The sequence below is a fragment of the Poecile atricapillus genome, chromosome 1 (genome assembly GCF_030490865.1).
Source record: "Poecile atricapillus isolate bPoeAtr1 chromosome 1, bPoeAtr1.hap1, whole genome shotgun sequence".
NCBI lineage: Eukaryota > Metazoa > Chordata > Aves > Passeriformes > Paridae > Poecile > Poecile atricapillus.
Window position 1 is genome coordinate 143,055,740 of NC_081249.1, and position 25,646 is coordinate 143,081,385.

General features: G+C 56.9%; 1 protein-coding gene across 1 annotated transcript; it reads right to left on the bottom strand.

Moving 5' to 3' along the window:
* Positions 1-138: 138 nt before the first annotated feature.
* Positions 139-25,339, bottom strand: MAPK8IP1 (mitogen-activated protein kinase 8 interacting protein 1). The gene is made up of 12 exons (XM_058827754.1): positions 25,226-25,339; positions 18,069-18,174; positions 10,382-10,615; positions 6,508-6,589; positions 5,097-5,969; positions 4,402-4,477; positions 3,800-3,972; positions 3,405-3,514; positions 3,156-3,275; positions 2,047-2,117; positions 1,611-1,709; positions 139-1,172 (listed from the first exon to the last, which is right to left on the bottom strand). The coding sequence occupies exons 1-12, from the start codon at positions 25,309-25,311 to the stop codon at positions 1,100-1,102; spliced, it is 2,103 nt and encodes a 700-aa protein (XP_058683737.1). The 5' UTR covers positions 25,312-25,339; the 3' UTR covers positions 139-1,099.
* Positions 25,340-25,646: the final 307 nt, after the last annotated feature.

A 25,646-nucleotide genomic window follows, 5' to 3' on the forward strand; every position in this document is an offset into this window, starting at 1 on the left:
ATCATATGATCTCTGGCCTCCCAAGACTGCAGCCAGGGCCCTTGGACCAATAGTGAGAAACTCCAGCTCCTCTTGGGGTCCCAAAGGAGAGAGCCAGGGCCCAAACCCCTTGTAGTGGGAAACAAGCAGCACAGTAGCTCTGCTCCATGAACCATCATATTTAATAGTTGTTGCCATCACAGCAGATCCAGCTGAAGCACAGAGACCACTGGCTGCAGGGACAGGGGCTGGGAGAGCTCTTCTATCTCCCTGGTGCTTTGCACGGCTCCCTGCAGCCTTTAGCCCCTCCCTGCCCCATTTTGGGCAGATACCCAGCTTTGTGCAGGGGCTGAGCCCCACTGAGCTGGGGTGGCCCTGCCCTGCCTCTGCCACCTGCAGCTTGGAGGAGAGGGGAAAGGGGCAGAGAAAGGTTTCCCTCCTAAAGGTATAGTTACTGCAGGGAGGTATGAGGGGAATTTTTCTCTCTCCCCAGGGCCTGGATACAAGATGGAAAGGGTGGGGATGGGGACAGAGGCAGGGGAAATCTGTCTCATCTCATTCTGGCTCTGGCAGAGGAGAGACTGGGGCTTCCTCTGCCACCTCTGCCCAGCAGCAATCTCCCCAGGGCCTGGCAGGGAGGTGATCCCATCTCCCAGGCAGGAGCCAGCATGTGGGTCTTGTTTTCTGTAGCTGCTATGTCATCATACTGCAAGAGACTGACTCTGCCACCACAATTAAAAGTCACCCCAGATGGATGTGACGGGAAGCTGTGCCACGGTCACAAGGAGGAGATGCTGTCACCCCAGCCTGCAGCTGGAAAGGGCACGAGCACGCTACTGCCCCCCACAACTGCTCACAAGCAGGGCACCCAGCGGGTGCTTCTCCAATAGAATAAACTAAGAGTATTTTGTACAATAAACACAATTTGTCCAGCCCTCCCCCCTCCCGTCCCCCCAGCCCGAGGAAGGGGAGTCACGAAAAGAGGCGGCACTCCGTGCCCCGGGGAGCCCTGCCCCGGGCCCGCTCCTCCTCCAGGCTCAAAGCAGCTCTTGTCCATGCACGACACGGGGAAGGGGCGGCACTGCAGCCCTGGCTGTGCAGGAGGTGCCTGTGCCAGCCCCTACTCCAGGTAGATGTCCTCTGTGGGGCACGTGTACTCCACATACTCCTTGTAGAATTGCTGGAAAGCCCTCCTGCAACACAGCACCAGGCAAAGCTTAGCAGCAGCCTCCCCACAAGGCAATTGTAGATCCTCGTTTCCTTCCTGACCCTTGTCCCCTACCCTGTGGCCTCTTTGACCCCCCAGCCCCTGACCTCTTCTGCATTAGCCCCAGAGTTGCCATCAGAGCCACAGGGTCTCCATCCTTGCTCTGATTCCCTGCACAGTGCATGACTTTCAGCCATCTGCCTGCAAAGCCTTGCACTGGGACTTGTTCCAGGACTGTCAGGAATATGGTGCCCATAGCCCTGTCAGCCCTGGCTCTCATGCCAAGCACCTCACGTAAGGAAGAGGTGCCAGCCTGGGGCCAGATCCAAGCCCCCCATGTAGGGGGAGATGGCAGGGTTCAGCCTGGCTGTCTTGTTCCTCCTGCCTTTTATGAGCCAGCCTTCCCTGCCCATCGAGGACTCACCCTACAGACTCTGCCAGTGGCTTCGTGGACTCCTCCGAGACGAAGACATGACAGGCAAATCTGTGATCAGCAGGGTGCTTGGTGATGAACCCAAAATATCTGAGGGCAAAGAAAGTGGATGTGACTGGACCAGCAGATCAGCAGGCACAGGTACCCCAGCATCTCTGAGGTGTACCCACCCTAAAGCACAGGGATTTGGGACCTGAAACCCCTCCGATAAATCCTGGTGGCCACCCCAGGGTCTTGCCACAGCCCATGGCCAGAGCTGCAGCACTGGGCTCCCAGGGGAAGGGGAGCCCTCCAAGCCAGGGCTCTGGGAAACCTCTTCTTTCCTTCCTAGCCCCAGTCGTGCTACCCGCAGGGAGCAGGAAGGCAGCAAAGCCTTGCTGCTGAGCTACTGGGGTCGAGAGCTGCACTATGCTTCCTTGCTACTCACTTGTTGTTCTTTGGATGGTACCCACAAAAGGAAATGTTCTTCAGCTGGAAAAAATGGCTACACTTGTTTACCTGGGGGAGAGAGAGAGGGGAACTGTCAGAGCTTTTCTCCCCACCCCCTGCAGTGCAGCTGGTCTCTAGCCACTGGAAATATGCACTTGGAGACTTGAGACTGAAATTAATTGGAGCCTAATCCTGGACTGCTATCAGCAGCAGTTTCAGGATTGCTCCAAGCACCTGAACAAAAGGAGCTTTTCCAGGCAGCCCTGCTGGCTCTCACCCCAGCTGCCTTTACCGCCAGTAGCTCCTGCAGGATTTCCCTGGAGGCCCTGAGTCAGACTGTACTCGGGCTAGAGTCAGTGCTGCTGATCACCAGCACACACAGCCCTCCTTCACAAGAAAGGCTCTCATAAACACCAGTACATAGAAGATGAATGAAGATAATGAAAGAAGATAACTTAGAACTAAACAAGTCAATTCAAGCCTGGGTGTCAAAGGGTCCAACCAGAAATGAAAACTTATACAAGTCTAAAGAGCAACTGAGTTGATGGCATCCTCCAGATACAGGCAAGATTTGTAGAAACCTCAACCCAGCTCTGTCATAGCACTCAGAGCCATGAGCTTACTCCTATCCCCCAGCTAGTGGAGGTTTCCCAACAGCTTACTGCAAAGCCCTCACTTTCCTCTCCTCAGCATCCCAATGTGCTTTACTAGGCTACTTATGCAGAATGCTAATCAGCAGCTTGCCCTTGCCAGATAAAGAGATTACAGGGCAGATCTGGAGGACACCACTCAAAATAGTAGCAGAAAGGTTTAGAAGCAGCTGACAGATTACCGGGTACGGCTCAGCTCGCAGCATCCCAGCACAGTGACATGCCTGGCAGCTGTGAGAGCATCAGCTGGCAGTACTGCCCAGAGCTGGGGCCTGGTGAGGCACGGGGGACCTCCATGATGGGCCTAAAACGCTGATGATGGTGTTTCTCACACCCTCAGACGTGGGTGGAGACCCTTAATTTTCATATGCAATCATGGCTTGCAGCACACAGGGCATGAGGCAGTTCAGAGCAGCAATCAGGGAAGGGATGAGACGAGCAGGGAGCAGGGCACTACCTTGCTGTGCTCCTTGGAGTCGTCAGCTTTCACAGCAATCTTGACCCCGCGCACACTGATCTCCAGGACGCAGCTGGAGGGTGGGTTAAAGTGCACAGTGAGGCGGCGCGTGGTGGCAATCTGCAGGAGAGAGAGAGACAAAGCCATGGGACTCATGAGCAGTGATGATGATTCCCCACCGAGGCTCTGCCCTGCTGGCAGAAGGAGCAGGCACTCCTGCTCCCTGGGATGGAGTGGGAAACTCCATACCTTCTGCATGGCCGCACAGAGCACATCATTGCCCTTGTGGTAGGGAACCTGCACGGAGCCAAGGAACTTCACCCGGAACTGGTCCACCCAGTCACTACTCTTGGCCAGAGCTGGAAGAGAGAGCACATGGCAGGGATCATCTCCAGTGAGCAGGTATGTGGGCTGAGCTTCACCTTCCCTCTCTGTCTTCCAAACCCTGTGCTTTTCCCTGCCCAGGAAAAGCTTCCCTCAACACTAGGTACCAACTCCCAGCATCACAGCAGAACCTGCTCATCAGTCCCTGCTGAATGTCCGGTTTGGTCCTCCCCCCAGCCCCCTGCTCAGCACCAGACTGCTCAGCAGGAAGGATGTGGTACAAGGGGGGGACATCAGCAGGCTGCACAGAGGCTTGGTACCTGTTACGTGGTCTGAGTCCTTGGTGACTTCAATAGCATAGTAGGCAGGAAAGATGCCCCGATCTCCTGTGCGCATGTTGTAGGCCTCATACCAATAATCTTCTGCCTGCACCTCCACCAGCAAAGGGTCATCCACCTCCAGCTCCAGCTCGTCCGCATGGCGAGGCACAAACCTGGGCAGAGAGGCACTAGCAGCTGGCTGGCTAGCAGTGCTGGTGGCCTTCTCACTGGTACACTGCTGGGGCACCCATCACCAACCCAGGCAGTGCCCTGGTAGCCACGGGGACCTGACATGCTAAACAAAGCACTGGGGGAGGTTTGGGCTCAACAGGCAGCAGCATCCTGGCACCTAATGCAAGGGTATCTCCTATTGCACCACCCAAGCTGCTCCTCAGAGGCCCTGACTGCCCTTGGAGGTCTTGCCCATGCAGCAGCCTGGGCAAATGGTGCTCCTGGGCAGGGCAGCTACAGGCACTGGTTTGTTCACCAGGGCTTCCCACACTGGAAACACTTGGGCTTGTGCGAGCCCCACCTTGGTGGGAGTGCAGCACCAGCTTTCCCCTGGTAGAGGTTGGGTACTCTGCCTGTGCCTGCAAGCTCACCTAAAGACAGCACGGTGAGTCTGCTCCTGCTCCTCCCCGTTGATCATGCAGGAGAATAACCCAAAGGACTCGGCACCTGGGGATGAAGGCAGAGGATGTCAAGTCAGCATTGAAGGATCAGCATCACAACCAGGAGAAGGACATGGGCCAGGCCATCTGCTGAGGCTCCTGCAGGATGGCTCATCCAAGGCAAAGCTGTGCGACGCCACAGGAGGGAGGGGCACGGCTGAAGCCGCTGCACTGGTGCCCATCAGTCCCCACTGGGAACAAGACCTCCCCACACAGACCACCCCAAACAGCTGTGACACCTGCATGGGACCAGCCACACCATGGGAAACCCTGCCTGCTGGAACATGCCACCAGCGCTCTTCTGTGCTTGGAGAGGGGTGTGGCATGCCAGGAATACGAAGGCCCCCTGTGAGTTTGCTTAGCCTCCCCCTCAGCATGGCTATACCTTGGGCAAGCCTCAGTGCAGCCTCAAACACCTACTGCCACCCCCACTTGACACTCACAAAGTTCTTCCAAGCCCCACCACGCCTCCTTGACCACCAAGGACAAAGCCACAGGCTGCAGCAAGCAGAACTGGGGCTGATGTCTCCTGGTGGCTTCCCATCTCCTGAGCATGTACCAGAGACAGGCAGGGCTGCCCAGGCAGGCAGCCACCAGCCGACCTCCCTGCAGTGCCCAGCACTCACTGGAGGAGCGTGCCCGACCACTCATGAAGACATTGAGGAACTTCTTGGAGAAGTGGATGTCTGCCTCAGGGGTGGAGTCCTCGGAGAGGCAGACTGAGTCACGCTTCAGCGCATCCTCCTCGTACTCCTCGCCAATGGCCGACTCGTAGGGTGAAGAGATGCAATTGTCATAGACTGTGGCCGAGTCGCTCTCATCACTGTAGCCCGAGTAGCACTGCTTGAGGCTGACCAGCTCCAGCTGCACGTTCTCATCCACCACCAGTGTGTATTTGACAGAGTCATAGGAGAGGGCACTGGTGTCTGAACTCACGGAGGCTCTCTGAAGGTTGTGCCCTGGCCGGGAGCCACCATTCCCACCACCACAGGAGGCCCTGGGCAGGTTTGTCTTGTCGGGGGAGGACATGTAGTCCAGCACCTCATCCTCCTCGCTGATGGAGGGGTTGGTTTTCCCTGCCAGGGCTGAATAGCCGGAGGTGTCAATGTCAGAGCTGATGGACATGCGATTCTCACTGGACTGAGACAGGAACGGCTTGTCAGTCTCCAGGGGGTCCGAGTTCTTCTGCACGGGCGTCAGGTAGATCTCCTCTGTGGCCTCCAGCCTCACATCTGTCTGGTAACGGATGCGGTCCCGGTGGGCCTCGGGGCCCCTCGTTACCACCACAACGCTGGCACCATGTGGTGGGGCCCGGCTGGTGGCCTGGTGCTTCTCGGGCGGCCGGGACGAGGCAACGCAGGCTGGGGCCATCTGTGTGGCTGCTGTGCGCCGGCATGGGCTCTCCGTGGATGTGCCCCGGTCTTTGGTGGAGGTTGTGCTGTTTTGGTGATTGACCTCATCACTCAGGCAAACGTGGTCATGGGGAGGGGTCTGCTCACCTGTAGGGAGAGGAGAGCAGTGTAGACAGCCACACAGAGGGGGGTGCTCCCTGACAGGGCAGGTGTCCAGGGATGCCACCCAGACTCACAGAATCATTTAAGTCGGAAGAGACCTCTAAGTTTCTCAAGTCCCACCACTAACACTGTCAAGTCTACCACTAAACCATGTCTCTAAGCACCACATCTATACAATTTTGGATTTGAACACCTCCAGGGATGGTGATTCCAGCACTTCCCTGCTCCAATGCTTGATCAACCTTCCAATGAAGAAATGTTTTCTAATATCCAATCTAGACCTTCCCTGGTGCAACTTGAGGCTATTTCCTCTCGTCCTACTGCTTGCTCCTTGGGAGAAGAGAGCAACTCCCAGCTCACTAACAATCTCCTTTCTGGTAATTGTAGAGAGCAAGATGGACATGCACCCTGCATCCACAGGGTATCTTCCCCAACCTCCTGCTCCAGCACCACCTGCCTCAGGCTCCTGAGCACCTCAAAAGGGTGCAAGGAGCTGACCCTGGCCAAAAGCCTGAGAACTCACCCGTTTTCAGAGGGGATGACGACCGGGACACCCGCTCCTGCCAACTGTGCTTTTTCCCCAGAGAGTTGTTATTCAAAGTGTCCTGAGGAGAAGAACAAAGCCGCCTTATAGCCCGAACAGTAAACAGCATGTGGCACAGCAGCACCCATTCCTCCCTGACCCCGCTCAGCTGGGCATGCTGGGGCACATGATGCTCGGGGAGACCCACCGCCAGCCCCACATTTCATCTTGCTGCTGCTGCTGCAAGAGCTGGCATGATGGCTGAAGCAGGGTGGGCAGGCAGCCAGCTGGGCTGCATTCACCCACCAGGGGAAACTCAGCTGCAGAAGCCCATAGCTGGGCAGTCCTAAGACAAAAAGCTCAAGACCTGAGCCTGCCTGCATGCTTTGCTCCCATCCTGCCAGCCCTGTCTACCTTCAAACCACTCAGCTTAATGAAATGGGGGAAGTCCCAAAGACCAGGTGCTGTGGTGCTGCTCAGCTGGAAGCCAGCTACTGGACAGACTGATGTCTGTCCCTGGAGAGATCCTTACTGGGTGCTCACAGGGGCATACACAGATAGTGTGTCTGTATACAAACCTGTACATGCACACACACACACACACACATACAGTTCACCGGCAGATTTCAATCCTCAGTAGCTGGAGAGGAGGGGCAGGATCAGGCCATCCATGCTCCCCATGCTTGGGCGAGTTTCTGTGGGTGCTGTGCTCTGCTTGCCCAGCCCTGGGGGGCTGGCCATGCATGTGCACAAGGAAACACATGCTCGGCCTTACTGCAAGAGCCAGGGGGACCAAAGTGCACCGAGTCCCCTCTAATGAGGGCCCCCCTGCAGATGGGGGACAAGTCCTCCCTGCACACCTCCTCAGGGTGTGACATCCTGCCTGGTGCAGGGCCAGCTCTCATCCACTCCTCCACCCCAAGTTCTCCCTGTCTGCACTCCCCCAGCCCCTCCTACGGGGCACTGAGTGTTTCTGCCCCAGCTGCAGCAGCAGCATTTTCCACTGCTAGTTTTTGCTAAAGTACCAAAGCCCTGCTGGGACTCCTTGGATTTTCTCACGGCCTTATCACCAACCCACAGCTGTTCCCAGCAGCACAGGAGCTGCCCTGTCCTTACTTTGCTTCCCCACCGACATGAAGGAAGCCTTTGCCCCAAAATTCCATCATGTCACACACTGCTGAACCATGCCTGCCAGATCCCTGCCTCCATGTGGGGAGGGAGAGACCCCCTTCACAGAGCTTTGGCAGTCTCCCACCATGGTCTCCATGAGTCCCTCCTGTGCCAAGGCAAATAACAGCATGTCCCTGCTAGTCTTTCCCAGGGACACGATGGGCCGGGATGTGGGCCAGGCAAGCTGTCACTTGACGGCCTCTGCGTGCAGAGTGCCACGGGGCCAGCACACACAAGCCAGCCTGGCTGCCTGCACTGGGACAGGAGGCAGCAGTGTGGCAGGCACAGCCCGCTGAGCCCACCCATCCCCACAGGGCCAGGGCACTCAGGGGTCTGTAATGCCCCACCAGGGCGGAGAGGCATTCACAAAGTCTTAGAGGATGAACCTAGCCAGTCACAACAGCTGCTTCTTGCCCTCTGGGAAGCTGGGGATGTTCCTCTCACCGTTTCCAGGCTACCTGCCTGGAATAATGACCATAGAGTGCCCAGAACCAACTGAGAAACCACCAGGCTGGATCCTGGCCTCACAAGAGCAGAGGCTGGGATGATGCCTTGCTTTGTAAATACCCTGTCTGGCAGACTGCCTGGTGCCCCAGCTGGGCATTCAAGAGAGGATGCATGGCCATGGTCCCTCTTCTGACTACTTATAGGAGAAGGGAGCTGGCCAGAAGGGGATGCAGTGTCTCACACAAGTGGAGACAGATTTCAGGCTGGTCCCCAAGGGATGCCCTGTGCCCTGTCCTCTCCTCAGGGCACCACATGTAGACAGGAAGAAGGTGCCTCTGGCTAGAGGTAGGCATCCAGAACAGGAACTCCAAGCACTTTACAGACAACTTCTCACTAAATCTTACCAACAGCACTATCCTACCTGGCCAGCCATGCTGCACTCTTGTGCCACCATCCCCGCTGGCTCCAGGCTCCCATTTCCAGCTGCAGCAAAGCCCCCTCTCCCATTCCCCATGTCCTCAGCTCAGCTGTGCCCACACCTCCCAGTGAGCTCCACAGCCTCCACCATCTCCTTGGCAAGGGGACCATCAGCTTCTCCAGCTTACCATTTCTGCAACTCCTCCCACCCCCATTCCTCTCCAGACGCTTGCTCCCACCCCCGGACACTGGCTGGGACTGAGTGCCTGGGAGAGGGCCCTGCTGTTCCCCACCTCCCCCAGCTGGATGTGGCTGCCACATAATACCACTTGCTCCTCGGGGTCCCTGCACAGGGTGGGACAAGGCTGCTGCTGTCCCCTTGTCCATTATGCTCAGTGGAGCTCCCCCCGCCTCCCCAGCCCTGCTGCCTTTGTCCCTGGTGCCAGCTGCCTGCGGGCGCCTATCCTTGGCTCTGTGCCTTCCTCCACCTCCTCCCACCCATGGCCTCAGGCAGAGAGCTGGCATCAGCTGCCGGTGCTGGGCTGGTGACACCCAGCTCCGACTACTCCCCATCTGTCACCCACGGGGACACCTGCCTCTCACTTCATGCTCCTCGGCTGAGCGTCACCGCCACGAAAATCCTCCTGCTTGGCAGAAGGCAGAGCTGAATGGAGGAGGGTGGCAAAAATAACCCTGCACGTCGCGCACTTTGCGTGGGTTTGTGAAGTTTGCAGAAGCGACAGAGCAAAGGGACTGCAGCCGCTGCCTGGGGGGTCAGCATGCACGACACCAAATCATCATCCACCCCGGAGTAACACCATGGCTGTGTGGGGCAGGCAGTCTTGGCTAAAGCCATCCACAATCTTTACAAAATCTGAGTGAGCAAGACAACAGCACCCCCTTGTCCTCCTGGCCACCATTTTGGGCGGTGCTTTTCTGTCTCTCAGATTTTATACATTAATTCTGACATTAATGCTTCTCTTGCCAGGCACCACCACTCAGGAGCTGAGGCCACCAGGTTCCCTCTGCCAGGCATGGGGTACCTGGTGTCACCAACGTGCCCTAGAGCTGGTGCTGTCCCAACCAGGGGCAGCTGGAGCCCAGCCAGCTGCTGGTGCCGGTCCTGGGCTCGCCAGCCCGTGGCGTGGTGCCCCGTCCGGCGATGGCTCATTCACGCGTTCCGTGGCCATGCCTCGTTTGCTCCTCATCCCAGGGGAGCCCTTCGCAGCTCCCACCCTGTCCCTGGGGCACGGCTCTGTGCCAGGCCACCCGGACCCTGCCGGGGCACATCTCAGTCCCGACACCATTCCTGGCGCGCTCCCTCTGCACCTCGGCAGCACAGACGAAAGAAGGACCCACCCGGCGCCGGAGCCCCCTCAAAGAACCCCCGAGCGCAGTGCTGGGATGCTCGGCGGTGCGCAGGGGCGGCCCAGCAGGGCGAGCTCAGCTCCCCGGCATCCGGGGAGCTCCGGGCCCGCAGATCGCTCCCTCCGGCTCGGCCTGAGCCGCGCCCGGCCCCGGGACGCGAGCGGCGGCGAGAAGGGACCTCGGGATGGCAGGGGCGGCTGCCCTGCCGAGCACCGCGGGCAGCGGAGCCGAGCCCCACCATCCCTCCAGCCGAGCCCCACCATCCCCTCCAGCCGAGCCCCACCATCCCTCCAGCCGAGCCCCACCATCCCTCCAGCCGAGCCCCACCATCCCCTCCAGCCGAGTCCCACCATCCCCTCCTATTCCCTCCCCCTCCCTCCATCCGCCCGAGACAAAAGCCCCCGGCGGACGGCGGGAGCATCCTTCCTCCTCCGCACCACCCGATCGCCCCGAGCCCCCCATCCCGCCTCACCTGGCTGCGAGGCACCTGCGGGAAGAGGTTGAGGGTTGTGGGTCGCTTCGGCCTGTAGACTTCGGTGGTCCCGGCCGGGGGGTCTTTCTGCAGCGGCTCGGGCGCCGTCTGCTCCTCGGCCGGCGTGTCCCCCGCCGCGTCGATGAGGTCGAGCTGGAGCATCTCGGCCTGCAGCCGGCTGGCCTCCCCGCCGCCCGCCGCCCGGGCCGCGCCGCCCGCCCGGCTCACATGGCCCTGCCGGGATTAGCGCCCGCGATCAGGCCACCGGGCGGGCGGGACGGGCCTCCCGCCGGGGCCGGGCAGGGGGCCGGGGCCGCCGCATCGGCACCCGCGGCCGCTGCCTTTTAAAGGGGCAGCGATGTTATTCCCGCAGCCGGGGAGCCCCGCGCCCCCTCCCCGCCTCCCCAGGCAGGTGTGGGCAGCATCCTTCCTCCCTTAGTGACGGGGCTTCCCCGGCAGGTGTCTGTCTGTAGGTACGTGCAGCCGTCACATTCACTATGAAGCACACAAACGTGCACACCCAGGTTTCATCTCGACATAACAAGGACATTTTTTACAGTGAGAACAACCATTCCGCACAACAACCTCCCCAGGGAAATGGTACAGCCCTCATCGCTGGAGATTTTCAAGACGCCACTAGAGAGTGTGCCAGATCGTCTCACCCAGACTCCCTTTCCCCACACAAGGTTTGGCCAGGTGATCCTTTGCTGCTCTATGATTCTTCCTTCCAAGGCAGACTGTGCCCTTTCCTGGTTCCTGTCCTGGCAGCTGGGACTCACACAAGCATCGCATCAGTTTGATCAGACTTGTTCCATGCCCTGCCTGGAGCAGGTCACTTGGGGTCTTGTCCCTCACACCTGAACACCCCCACAGGTGGAGAACCCACCACCACGCTGGGTAGTGGCACCACGTACTGCACTACTACTACTACTACTACTACTACTACTACTACTACTACTACTACTTTTTCTCTCTATTTTCAGTGCACACCTCTGAAAGGAGTCAGGCTCCTCCTTCCCTGTAATGCCCACTTGGACCAGCAGCTCCTTCCCCTTGTTTTACTCATCTAGGAGAAGCCTTCTCTGCCCACTCTGTGCACTTGCATAAACCGAGGCCATCCAGGAGGTTTGCCCTGCACTGGCTCTCCAGTCACCTGCTGATGGTGGCTGTGCTCTGGCTGGAGGCAGCTCCACTCTTTTCCCCGTACCCTTTTGGAACAGGGTGGCCACAGCCTGTGGGGGGCTGTGAGGAGCAGGTGTCCCATCTCACCACCCTGGCTGGTCCCAAATGCGGAGGCACCACACTCCTTGTGGCTGTGTTGCTGGGCAAAGAGGCACCAATCTCCCCACTGTGTGTGTTGAAAGGTCAGTGGTTTCCTTCTCAAGGCCCCCTCCTTGCACTAACTGCAGCTTGCACATACACAAGCTGCTGCAGCCAGCAATAAAGGCAGCAACTTGACATCATCGAGTTGAATTCCCTGTGTTATCAGCTCTTTGTGGTGACTGCAAGCTCGTCAGCAGGCAGAGGTGGGGAAGGTCAGGTTTTTGCAGCTGCACACTAGCCATGTCTCCAGCTGCATGGAGGATGCCCCTTGAGCCACGAGAGAAGAAACAGCCCCAGCAGCTCTGAGAGCCAGTCCAAGAGCTCTTGTTGCTACCAGCTCCTGAACTGTCAGACAAAAGCCAGCACAGACAGGGCTCTGTCTGCTGCAGGCACAGTACAAACCCTCTCATGGGAGTAATTTCCCCCTGGTGTTCCTGCTGAAGTCCTGCAGTGGGTGAGCAACTGGAAAAGCTCTGCCACCAATACTTGTCCTCTTGAGGCTTTTAACATTTAAATGCCTTGTTTTGAGCATTAGCCTTCACGCACAAGTTCTGCGTTTCTCTCTGTGACAAATCACATGGATTTTAACAAGGAAACCAAGGCACGGGAAAAGAACTGGAGGGAAATGCCAAGAATAGATTATACCTAGCCAAGGTGGGTGTATTGGGAGTCAGCTGGTGACATTCAACTTAGGCTGCTGATGATGCTGCTTCCATAATCCTGTAGCTGTAGCAGCGGAAAATCCGCAGAGGGAAAAGTCCAGGAAGGATGCAGAAAAGCAAATCAGTGTCATTCTGAAGAAAAGGGCACCCTAGCAGGGGTGCAGCATTCCAGGTTCAAAAGCTAGGAGGAAACGACAGCCACTGCAGGTATTACTTATGGCCTGTAGCTCAACAAAGTGATTTCGAAACTACAGAGAAATCAATCACCTTGCCAAGTGAGTGAGACCTACAGTGATCCGAAAAGCAAGGGCAGGGACTAGACATCAGGAAGCCTTTCTAACTGCAAGGACACTGCTCTACCAGAACAGGCTGCCTTGGGAGCCCTCTAGGAACAAGTTAATGTCACCTAAGGCCAGCTTGGGCATGCTTATGCGTCAGCACGGATGCAGTGGTGGGGTGACTTCCCAAAGTCCCTTCACCCTGTGGGAGAGATTAGGGTGTGTGGGAGAGCAGCTCCCAGGTCTTGTGGCAGGATGAGCACAAGACGCACACCTCGTCCCCAGTGCACTCACGGGGACACTCGTGCTCCCTTACAGACCTGCTCCTGGGACAGATGTGATGCTGATCCTACCTCCCACCTGCACACTGCCATCCCAATGGCAAAAAATCCCAGTGTCTCAATCTGACAGTCCCAATGTTGTGATTCATGGTGCCAGGGGGCTGGAGCAGAATGATCCCTGCTGCAATTCAGAGGTACTGGGATTACCCCTGGAGCACTGGTCTAAGCTGGGGAATCCTCTTTGTGGGGGCTGCTGTCCACCCAAGGAAGCTGCTTGCTTCCCTAGGAGTGAAAGGCTCTTGCAAGAGGAGTGGAGTGATATACAAGATGTTGCTTGAGTAATGAAAGTCTCTTCCCTGCTCCCCCACTCTTGCAGCCTTCAGTGTCAGAGGAGGAGTGGCAAAACCTTCAGCTGGGAAAAGCATTATGTGAGCACAGGGAAGCAAGGGGCACTTGCTGAGCAGAAGGCACAACTGTGCCCCCTCTCCCTGCCACCAGCTGGCTTCAAAGCACCAAGAGAAGCCTCTCTGCCCCTGGCCTGGCACAGCCACAGCTGGCCATGGATCACAGAGGCAGCATCATGGGACAGCCTGTCAAAAGCTGCATGGAGAGCTGCAAGGAGCAGCCACCTTGCTGCCCTATCCTTTGCTCCCAGCCCACACGTCCAGTTCCCCACCAGTCTCTGGATCACAGGCTGATGGCAGCTGCTTCCCTTTTGCAGTGGGTTCTGCTGGCCTTCTGGGAGCGGCTACCAGCAGCAGCACACTTGGATCAGTGGCACTGAACATCAAGAGAAAGCCCCTGGCATTTCCAGCAGTGTTATTATGTTGAAAAAAACCTGGTTTTTTCCTCCACATATCTGTATCTTCATGGCTGTTTCAGACCTTTTCATGCAGAACCATAAAGGCTCAGCACAGCCCTGCATTGGTAATTTTTCCCTTTGGGTGCTTGCTTTCATGCTCTTAGGTATTTCCAAGAGAAGTATTTCTTTTTTTTTAATTTTTTTTTTCATTCCTGTATTAACCATTTTCCACAGTTCCTGGAAAATAAATGAGGCACTAAACTTCTATTAATCTCTGCCTGGCTGTTTGCTGGGATCCATCTTGCTGAAACCAGAGTTTGCCAGCCTGGATTTTCAAGCCACTAAAACAAGGCCAAACCCCAAGTCTGGTACTTTTGTTGCAACCATCCCTCCCAACACACCTGACTGCTGCCATTGGCGAGGTGGAGGTTGTGTCCCTTGCCCTGGTGGCTCCTGCTCCTTCCCAGCTGGCCTCCTGCCCAAAGACACCTCTGCTCCTCCTCTGAGCCCTCTCCTCAGCCTATTTCACTTCTCTTTTCATCCACTGGGGACTTGTTGAAATTAAGGCTCTTTTCAGCCATACATGGTTTTATTCCTCATTCTTGATACATGGTCTCCTATGCACGAGGTGTGGTCCTTGTCAGTGGATAGTTCCCTCTTGCAAACATCATTCTACGCCTCCTTGCAGTTTCTGTGTGTCTGAACCACTGTTTCTGAAGAGCTGATAAAATAGCCCACAGTGAGGTCATCTTTGTTTTTTTGGGACCAAAAAAATCCCCAAAACCCATCTCTGTTTGGGTGTTGACCCCTGCACCAGCTGCCTGTTCCTGCCACAGGATTTGGTCATCAACCAGCTCTGCCCAGACCCCCCATCTCATCAAGGTCACTGATTGTCCCTGTCCAGCAGTCACCTTCGCAGCCCTTAGGCAGGGCTTGTCCTCTTGTTCCTTGTCAGCGCTTTCCTGCTTGCTGTCGGGTTACTGTGCCTGACCACCTCTCCAGAGACTCACTGCTGGGCAGCTGGATGACTCCAGCCCCTGCTCCCCAGATCCTGTTTCCCCCTCTCCCTCACTCTCGGCTCTGCTGTGATCCAGTGAGCCAGCAGCTTGCTTTCACCTCACACTGCTCCACTGCCAGGCATTCCCCAGCTGCCTGGCCCTACAGGGGTGACCAGGGCCAGCCCTTCAGCCTACAAACCGCAGCTGCTCTGTGGCACCGGCCCCGGGCAGGGCAGCAGCACAGCCCCCTTGTGCCTGTCCCAGCGTCCCTGACTCGCCACCCCCAGCCAGCCCCACATGATGCAATTAGCTGATGCTGACTGCTGGTCATTACTGATTTGCTGCTCCCCATGCCGCACACAGACCCGGCCACGCTGCTCCCTCTGGGCCTGACCGCTTCCATCAGGCACATCCTGCAACCTTGTCACCCCGAGCTGGCTCTGGATGGCAATCAGCTTGGAAAGCTCCCTGGCCCTTGCCTTCAACATCTGGGATTGAAAAGCCCCTCTCACAGCCATTGTTGTCACCACTTTCGGTTCTGCTCCTCGGGCAATCCTCCGTGTCCCATATAAACCATTTGGACATATTTTTAGTAGGCTTTTTTTCTGAGCATGATAAGCTTCCTCCTTTGCTGTGTTTATGAATAACTCATTGCTTCCCCTACGGCAGCCTCGCATTCCCCTCCCACTCCAGCAGACTCTCAGTGCACCCAGACATTTGTATAAAGCAGCTCTGAGCTGTCCCCAGGGAAGGCATAGGGCTCGCTCCCAGAGCCTGAGCAAACCCTTACTGAGGGTCAAGTCTCAGTATTGCAGCACAGGGATGCAGAAATCCCTGAGTAAACTGTTTCAAAGGGGTAAAAGAGACTGTTTTTCCTCCCCCTCAAGGAAGGGCTGCAGCACTTGAGCTGCAAGTTCTTCCTGCCCCTTCCCCTCCCTGCCAAACTTCAGCCAAGGGCTGTCAATCTGCAGAGGAAAAAAGTAAAAATAAAAATCTTGCTCTGAGCCCGATGGTGCTGTCAGCAGTGGAGAACTGGGATGGGTAAAGGGTAGAACCCAGCAACACACCCACAGTTTCTGTCTGCCTCACCTATTGCAGGCAGGAGGATCTTCCCAGTGCCGGGCCCTTGCTATGGCTGTGCCTGCATGGATGCTCAGTGCTGGGTTTGCCCTTGGTTTTCCCTGCAGCATTATGCCTCCTCCCTTCAGCACACACAGCCCATGAGCCCCGACTGTCCCAGGGAAATCTGGCCATAACATCCTGGAGCAGGAGGAGGCTGCAGTTGGAGCAGAGATATCGAGCAGCAGCCCCATACCTGGGAACGGACAACTTTTTGCTGGGAAGGTCACGAATTAGACCAAGGAGCACAGCAAGACACCTTCACCTCCCAAGGATGAGGTCTGCCTGTACTGTCCTGCCTGCAGTGAGGGATTCCAAACGACACAAATTCACTTTCTAATTTTAAATCTGCGACAAATTCTTGTGCCTCTCCTGTCCTCACTGGGTCTTTATCTGTTTTGCAGAGGAAGTATTTCCTCTGAGGGACAGAATGATTCTCAAAGCACTTGGCTGCTCCTCCAGCATTTACATCCTTTAGAATGAAACATGTTGACAAAATGCAGAAACTCTATGTTGAGAGGTATTAGTTCTTAGCTTAAATAAATAAGTTTTAAGTAGAATGAGTCAGAATGGGTTCACAGAGTTACAATACTATGTGATTTAGTATGTTTGTCCAGCTTTACTTGCCTAGCATCAGTAGTTGGATCTGCTGAAGCCTTGGGCCACAAGCTGTGAGTTTACACCTAGAGATGTTTTTGGCTGGAACTGACTTAATTCTCCTAGTAATTTTCCTAGTAGCTGGTGCAGCACTGTGTTTTGTCTTTCTTATGAGAGGAGCATTGACAACACACTGATGCTGCTGTGGTTGTTGCTGAATAGTGTTTATCCCAAGCCTAGGGCTTTTTTATTTCCCCATGCTCTGCCAGCGAGCAGGTGCACCAGAAGTACAAACCAGAAGACAAGGAGACTCCAGCTGTCAGCAGAAGCTGTAACTCCACAAGATAAGAACAGTGTATGGCCTGCCTGCACAGACACAGAGAAAGAACCCAGTAAGATGTTAGAAGACCCCAGATCAAAAATCACCACTGGACCAAGAGGTGCAAGGAGAGTGTCTGAGGGGTGGGTAGATGAGTTGTATGGGTATAATTTCCCCAGGGGTTTCTTTGTTCAGGGTCCCTCCCTACAGACACCCAGCTTGAGCTGACCTGGTGCTGTACCACTAAACTTTATTTTTATAAAATCTGAGCCTAGGGCTTTGCTACAGAAAACCTAGGGTAGAGTGTGAAGGAGAAGGAGTCAGCCTTAGAGTGAGCAAGTGTTTGTTTGAGTGAGGGGTCGAAAAGGGCACCTGTCAGCTCACTGGAGCTGCCCACTACAAAGAGACTCTGCTCCCAGCAATTGAAAGTCTCAGGTGGTGTGTGTGTGATTCCTTGAGTGATGTGAGAATGCACAGGCCGTGGCTTTTCCTTTAACACACTGCATATTTCCAAATCCAATGTAATTATCAATTAATCTCCACATTTCTCCCCATGGCTTTTTAGGGAAGTTCAAACAGTGGTGTGAACCCCATCAGGTTCTTGACAGCATGCTCCAAGATGGATGGGGGACCCAGTTGCAGCACTTGCACAGGCTTCCCAGCTCCCATCTTTATTCCACCTGCTGCCTGCTGGCATCAGAGCTACTTCCTTCATTCCTGTTTCAGGAGCCTCCAGGTTTCCAGCCTCCTAAAGACCAGTGAACAGCTCTAGCTAAAGCTAGCTAGCAAGCCAGAGAGAGCACCTCGGGTGAGCAGAGGACAGCTCTCACCATACCAGCCCAGCTGCACCAGGGGGTCCAGGGATGCATGTAGGGACAAGAGGCACAGCCCAGGTGGGACTTTTGGTGCCACCTTGCAAATGTCCTTGATTCCTGGGAATGCCTGTCAGGTGCAAGATGCTTGCTGGTCATCCTGCTCAAATGGGGCCATGCTCCCACTTGCACCCAAATCCTTGGGCTCATCCCCTGAGGAAAAAACTCCAACCCCTATAGCACAGTGGGAACCAAAATGCATGCTTTGAGATGCTTTTTTTGTCCCTCGAGTTTGGGTGGTTCAGAAAGGACCTGAACTGTGCTGGAGGAGAGGGCACTGCCAAGCAGAGGGAACTTGGGCCATGGCAGTAGGCTCCTTGAGAAAGCATCACTCATCTGGGGATCTGGTGGTCCTGCATGTGGGCTGATGGTCCTGCCAGCCCCACTGGCACACTCTGCCCATCCCTTTCCCTCTCCCCATCCCCATCACACTTACCCGGGTGGCCAGGCTCTCCTTGCAGTGCAGGCTGATTCCACACTCATCAGTGATCTCAGAGAGGTCTTCATCCTCAAATTCCTCAAGGCTGATGTCATGAGTGAGCCTGGAGGGAGTGCAGATGTCCTGGTCACCCACTGCCCCAGTGGTGGACAGGAGGGTGAGGGTGCCATGGTGCCTGTGGGCTGGGAGCAGCACTGACACCCTGGGAGAGGCTCTCCCAGTCTCTGCTAGGAAGAAAGACTGGGAAGGCAGCTCCTTCCCAGAGGGGATAGGTCTGTCCACTTTGAATGGCTGGGCTTGGCATGGTCCATGGCTGTTGGGAGGCAGGAGGAGTGTGTCCCAAAGCAGTCCCAGCCTAACCAAGGACAGCAGGGACATGCAGGTTGAGAGAACATGGAACAGATAGTACAGCCAGCCCTATTACAGGAGGCTTGTCCTACTCTCACCATCCCAGGGAGCCTCTGCAAGTATTCCAGCTGGGCACAGACACCCAACAGGGTTACAGGAAGTGGAAAGGCTGGGGGTCCTGACAGGGCACAGCTGGAGGATGGACCTGCTGGGACAGGTGACCACATCGAGACCCACAGAACTTAAAAGCACAGCAAACGCCTCGGCCATGGTACAATCAGCATCTGAGCTGCAGCTGGGAGGGGTGTCCCAGCCCAGCTGCCTGCAGTAAGAGGGGGCAGTGATTTCCCTCTGCACCAAAATCCCACCCTAGGGTGACTGTGGGCATCCCTGTGAACACTGATGCTGCTGAGTTGGTCTGCAAGGCCTCAGCGGTCCCTTAGGGCTGTCAGCCACACAGACTCATTACACCCCTTCAAAACAAGAGAGATCCTTTTAGCAGCTGAAAATGTACTGATGAGCCCCGGGGGAGTGATGAGGTGCTCCTGGCTTCTGAGCATTAAAACATTTCAACATGGTGGTACCTCAATGCTCTTTTCACTTATTCTGTTACCACGGGGGTAAATAAAAAAAACCAGCTCAAAAGTCCTTGGCCAACCTACTCAGACCCCTGAGTTTTGTCCGGAGTGGCCACGGACACTGCTTTGCTTGCCACCATTTCCCTTTGCTCCCAGCTCGTCTGGCTGGGAGACACTTGGGTGAAAGGGCTATGCCAAGCCCCATCACCCCTCTCTGGCTTGGCCCCCAGCAGTGCAGTGAGAAAGGAACGAGAATGGTGTTCTGTGACCTGCAGAGCTCCCACTCTCACTTTAAGCACTGCTTGCACATCTTGGGGCTCCCCCCTGCAGTGGCACCAACCCAGTGCCCTGAAGGGGTAACATCTCCCCTGTCCCAGCTCCTGGAGAGGGAAAAGAGCAGGAGAAGCCCATGGGGGAAGCAGCACTTTCTTTCTGTGTTTCTGAGGACCCCACCAGTAGTGGTCTCCTGGGGTGAAGACAACTGGGAACAACCATACCCCTGGAGGCGGCCCCTGCAAGACACAGCAGCAATGCAAGGACACAGCCCTCAGCACAGGGTGCGATGACTGGACCCCCCTTTTTCACCTCCTCCTGCTGCCCATGGGAGGGAGGCAACGAGGAGCAGGAGGCTCATGATGAACCTTCAAAGCACAAATTGATTTCTTCTCCGGTTACACGGTCGACAGGATGGGACATTATCCACTGCTAATGCTCGGGGCCTCCACCCCACCCTGCTGTGGGAGCGCAGCGAGCACTGCGGGGTCCCGGTGAGAGGCACAGCATTGCCGAGGGGCTGCCAGGGGCTCCCTGGCTCTGCAGGAGCAGCCTGGCAGGGTGGCAGTGCCCCCCGCTCCAGGATGGGGACAGGCAGCCCTGTCCATGCTCTCGGGGATGGGGGGGATGCTGAGCGGGATCCCGGCCCCGGCGCTGCCAGGGGCGCAGCAGGAGGTGTCCAGACACCTCCTGCCACTCCGGTGCCTGGCTGGCACACTGCTCCCCGCGCAGCCAGGAAAACTTCGGGCTCAGCTGCGTGCCAAGTTTGCTCCTGTCCTGTGGCCATCATTCCCAGAGAAGGGTGATGTGCCCAGGAGCAAGGGGCTGCCCTCACTCCCCTGCATGCCCGCGGGACAGTCCCCCCTCCCCTAGGCCCAGCCGGTCCCCTACCATTTCTCCCACTGATCTTCCAGCCAGCTCTCCTCCTCGGTGCTCGACTCCATTTTCAAGGGCAGCTGCATTGAGGAGGACCCCCCTTCACTGGAAGATGCACTCCCACACCAAAAAATATTCCCAGACCTACTGCAAGGAGTAGTGAGGGAGATGACAGCCAACCCTGGGTGCCCACTGCCTCTCCACCTGCCCCGTCGCAGTCTGTGGCTGCCGGTGCTGCTCTGTATCCTCACTGCGCAACCTGGGGAAGCTCATTAAAAATAGATGGAATCAGCTGTCCTGGAGGGGAGAAAAAAATAAAAAGAAAATAACCTCCCCAGCTGAGCCAGCGCCAAGTCCCTGCACTCTGCTGGGGATGCTGACTGCCTCTGCCTGCCAGCCAGCCAGCCTGGCTCCTGGTCTTGCTCCAGCACTCGGCTCCTCAGCACCCACAGTGGGCACAGGGGATCTGCTAACCCCATCGTGGAAACCTGCAGCACCTGGCCTCCTCCTGCCCTTGCAGCAGCATTGCTGTCCCCACAGCAGGGGGACACAGACAGGAGCATCTGTCTGGCTCCTCAGCGGGTGGAGCGAGGCTGCTCTCTGATGCAAAGGCCAGAGTTTCCAGCACGGCGTCATGGCCAGCTGCACTTCTGAGCTGAGCAGGGCCAGCAGCACTGTCCCTTCCCTGTCTGCCCCCACCTAACCCCCAGACCCACTCCTGCCTCAGACAGGATCATCTCTGGGCTTCCCCAACCTCTAACCCACGCTGAGGACCAGAGAAATCCTGGTGAGCTGCTCCCACCCCTCTTCTGCTGCTGAAGGAAATAGGGGTCTTTCCCAGAAGGGGCTATCAGGTGTTGCTGACAAACTGTGGCCTCAGATAATCCTCCACCATCCCCACGCCTCTCAGACCCACTCACTCCTTGCCCCATCAAGATGAAGCCAAAGTAGGTCTAGAAGAGGCACCCACCATAACTCTGAGATGGGGACAGGGCATCCCCCTCCCCATGAGCCGCACCCACTCTGATACACAGTGGGGTGGCATCCTCACTGCCACCCATCACAGGGCTGCTCTCCTGCCCCTCACTGACACCCACTCCAGGAGCTTCAAGTAATGGGTACATCTCCCACCACCTGCCTGGGACCCAGCTTTCTCCTGGACACATTAAAGTGGGTGATGTCCACAGGAGCCCAGCTCAGGGCCTGCACTGCCCTGCTGAGCTGACCTGCTACAGGCTCTCTCCCTACCAGTGCCACACCACTGGTGAATGTCACTTGTGATACTGTGGCCACTGTCACTCAGCCCCACAAGAACAGCATCCAGGACTCCATCTTCCCTACCAGCTCCGCCTGGAGGCACCTCATCTGCTTGAAACCTCAATTAATGCAACAAATAAAGAAATCTCTATCTCCGTATTACTTGCGCCCTTTGCTCCTTTCACATGGATGCTCCAGGACTTCCTAGGAAATACAAGGAAGGCTCTCCATTACCTTCCTCTGCTCCCTGTGCTGGAAACACCCCTTCCTTCCTCTCTTGCTTCTCAAAGAGGCTAAAAATACCAGCAAAATGAAAGAGCTCTGACTTCTCTCAGCTACATTATTGCAGTGAAAGTCTGAGCAGGACCTACATGTGTATTTTGGCCAACTTCCCTTGCCAGTAGCCACGGCATTACAGGTATGTAGGAGTGTCTTCATCGGTGAGGGCAGGAGAACCCTGTCCTTGCAGGTTATGAGTGCTTTCCTGAAGGGTGTGCCGAGAGGCACCTGAAGGTGGGCAGCCCTGCTGTGTGCATGAGAACTGATAAACTTGGGATTCTCAGGAACTGTGAGCAACAGTACACGCACATGGGTGCATGAACAGAGGCAGATGTTACCTGCTCATGGCAGGTGCAGCTTGATCACAGTCCTAAGAGCAGCCTCATAATCAGTCCTGGCTGCTGTGCCTGTCTTGACCCCAACCCCTGTCAGCCCACTGCCACTGCAGAGGATTGGCAGGATTTTCCGTGCAGGGGTTTGGCCAGGGCAACACGGTGCAATGAAGCTGGGTGCTCCAACAACCCCAGCTGCCTGAGCCATACTCTGCTGTTAGGTGCTGTGTGCAAGTCCTTTAAACAGCACTGGTGGAAAAAATACTACTAACCTATCTTTGGCTGGCCCCTGTCTTTTTCTTCCATTTCAATGGCCACAGAGGCTGCTTTATTTGAACTGATGAGAAGGCGCCTCTCTCTCTCCATCAGAGGAAGACAACCCTTTCGTCTCCCCTCTCAAGAAGACAGGTAGCCCCATTCCGACACCCAGCTCATTCCCTGCCTCCAAACAGGCTCTGCTGACAGCTCCAGATGAGCACAACAGACACATAAAACAAACCACAGTGCTGGAACTGATTTTTGCCCCAGCCTGAAGGTGCATCTTTGAACTTCCCGACAAGACGGAGAGAACTTCTTCCCACAGAGACCCCCTCTCTTCCCAAAGGGCTGTGATTTCTGACAGGGCTCCCTGAGTAGTGGAGTAGTTTCCCCTCTCTCTTGACCTATGGAAATAACTCCCTAAGGATTCCTTCCCCTAGGTGCCTTCCTGCCCAGCAGCTAGGTGGATGCCCTTTGCTTTTATCTGGGAAAGCTGAAGGAGGTAGAGGGGATCAGTCGGTGACCCCCTCATGGGTTCCAGTTACATTAGAGCCACAACCCTGGGGACAGTGGGACAGGCAACATTGTGAGCTCTGCAGGGCGCTGCATCCAGCTGCACCCCAGTTGTGCCAGTCCTCCCTGCCCCTCTAATGCTGGGGAGAGGAACCCCTATCCTAGAGAGGCCCCAGAGAGCCCCTCACAGGGGAGCATGCCACAGAGCACTGGCAAAGCTTCTTGTCAGGGCAAGGAGCTGCAACAGTGTCCCAGATAAAGATGTTAAAGAGCTCCACTGAACTCAGACTGCACTGCAAGGCTTTGGAAAGCTTAAAGACAACAGGGAGGCTGGATGAAAATTACTTTTTTATTGCTGTCTCCTAAAATTTTGTTATTCTTGCCATGATGAACAGACACCTCTGGATGACCTCCTGGCTAAAGGAGGGATCACCTCACCATCCTTTTTCTCCCACTTCTTCTCAGACAACACCAAACCATCACTGCCAGGCCACTATGCCAGTCTCTCCAGAGCTTCAGTCTGCTTGCTGGCCAGGACCAAGCCCCCTCTCAATTCAAGCCAACCGATCACCTAATGCTTGGGCTGGCATGTCACCACTCGGAGCTGGGAGTGCAGCTACATGTACCAAAGGGCAGAAATCTGAAACACCTCATCCTGCAGGCAGCAAGCAGGGGCAGAGGGCAGGGCTCACCTCACTGCCAGCCATGGTCTGAGCCTTCACCCTGAACTGCACTCATTGCTGCTGGGTCCAGCTCCTCTGCGGGGGACAGCCCCTTGCTGAGCCCTGCAGCAGGGATGCAGGACCTGGGATGTGCACAAACCAAGCTGTGACACGTAACCCAGCACGATACTCCCCGCCACAACATCGCCTCTGATCTGCCAGACCCTGCCCCAGGCTCAGACACATCACTCCATTTTCTTCCGCTTACACTCTGAGCTTGGTGCCTGGGGAAGATTTTGCACTCCTGCCTTGATTCCCCAGTTTTCCACCCAGCTGCACAGCCTCCTTCACGAGGTCAGTTCTTCCCTGGAGCAGGCTGGCAGCACACGGGGCTCCTTTTCCAAAGGTCTGAGGCACAGCAAGAAGCAGCAGCTCATTTCCCCCTCCCAGGGCATGGCTGTTTGCTGGGGAGCAGGAGAGTGCCCAGGGGGCAGCCCCTACATCCAGGACAGCACCAGCTGGTAGGCCCAGGGCTGCTCGGCAGCTCAGCCTCTGGCCCCCGGCTCGGTGGCCAAGCCCCTTCTCCACGGTGGATGATTCCAGAGGCAGCGTTTAATCGCTCGCTTTGCAGGGTACACCAGCCATGTTGCAACAGCTCCCAGCAGCTCTGGCAGGCAGCGCTGAAATAGCAGGCAGCTGCCAAAGACCCGGAGCCACCAGCAAAGGGGGTCCAGAAGCAGAGCCCTTCCAATATTAATTGCCTGGACACCACCTTTGCTTGACTGCACCCATCTGTTTCCTCACAGGGAGCCACGGGTTCCCCAGCCCCAGAGGCTGGGCCTTTCAGAGGAGGGCATGATTTTAGCTGTGGTCCCAAGTGCAGACCATTCCCTCCTTTCCGCCCAAAATCTCAGCACGCAAAGCAGCTGCTGCTATTCCCCCCCTTGTCAGGCAGCTCCCCCCCAGCACCCCTGGTGGCAGAGGCAAGCAGAGAGCAATGGCTGACGAGGGCATGGCTGCCAGGAGCAGCGAGCCTCCCCCGATGGCAAGTGAACACCGCACCTGCAGGCAGGGGCAGGGCTCCTCCCTTTCCCACCCAGCACATCCCTGTCCCAGAGCTACCCTCAGCAGGCACCAGAGGCTCCATCCCTGGCCTAGCCCAAGCCATCGGAAAGTCCCTGGCACAAGCCTCACTGGGTCTCAGAGAAGACACAGCCCCCTGCACCCAAATCGATGGGAGCACTTGGTATTGCTTAGAGGATCAATTCTGGCACTCTCCCACCGTCTCACTTGGGGTTCCTGTTTCACAGGGGCAGGAAGGAAGCAGGAGCACCTGGGATTTCTAGGAAAGGGCTAGAAAAAGGCTTTCCTCGGGGAGGGGAGAGAGATGGAGCTTTTTTCTTCCATGAGGAAGAGGTGTTGGAAGAGGAGATAAGAGAGGGAAGGGGGCGGCAGTGGGGGCCAAGCAGGGGGCTGGGAAGCTGCAGTGGTGTATCTGTGGGGTGAGGGCCAACATGGCTTGGGTGGGCGGGATGAGCAGCCATGGGGGGCTGGAGCCATGTCCGCGGTGGGGGCTCGGCGGTGGCTGGGGCGGGGGGCAGAAGGGATGGCTGGGGCGAGGGGCCGAGGGGATGCGCGGGGAGGGGGCAGAAGCGCTGGAGGAGGCGGGGGACCGGCGCAGCGATGCGGGCGGGGGCTGCAGCAGATAGAGAGCGCTGCCCCGGCCAGGGGGAAAGGGCAGCCCCGAGAGGGTTCCGCGGGGGGACGGCGGCCGGTACCTGAAATTGGGGGGCGAGGCGAGGTGCAACCCCAGGAAGGGTGAGGAGGCGGGCGGGGATGCAGCTCCTTTCTCTCGCTCCGCCATTCTGTGGCTCTCTCCATGCAGGCGGAGGGCGGGCGGGAGGGAGGGAGGCAGGGAAGGAGGGATGAAGGGAGGGGGATGCTGGCGGTGCCGGCGGGGAGGGACATACCTGCCGCCGGGGCGGGGGGAGCGGGGGCGCGGCCCGGAGGCTCCATCCCGCGGCTCCCGGCGGCAGCTGCAGGACAGGCACGGCACAGATGGAAGCGGCACCTCGCACCCCGGCCCCATCCGCTCCGCCCGGGGCTCGGGGAAGGCCGGCCCCGGCGGGGCAGATGTGCCCCAGCTGGACCGGCCCCCAGCTGTGCCCGCAGCTGGAGGCTGCACCCTCAAGGGCAGCT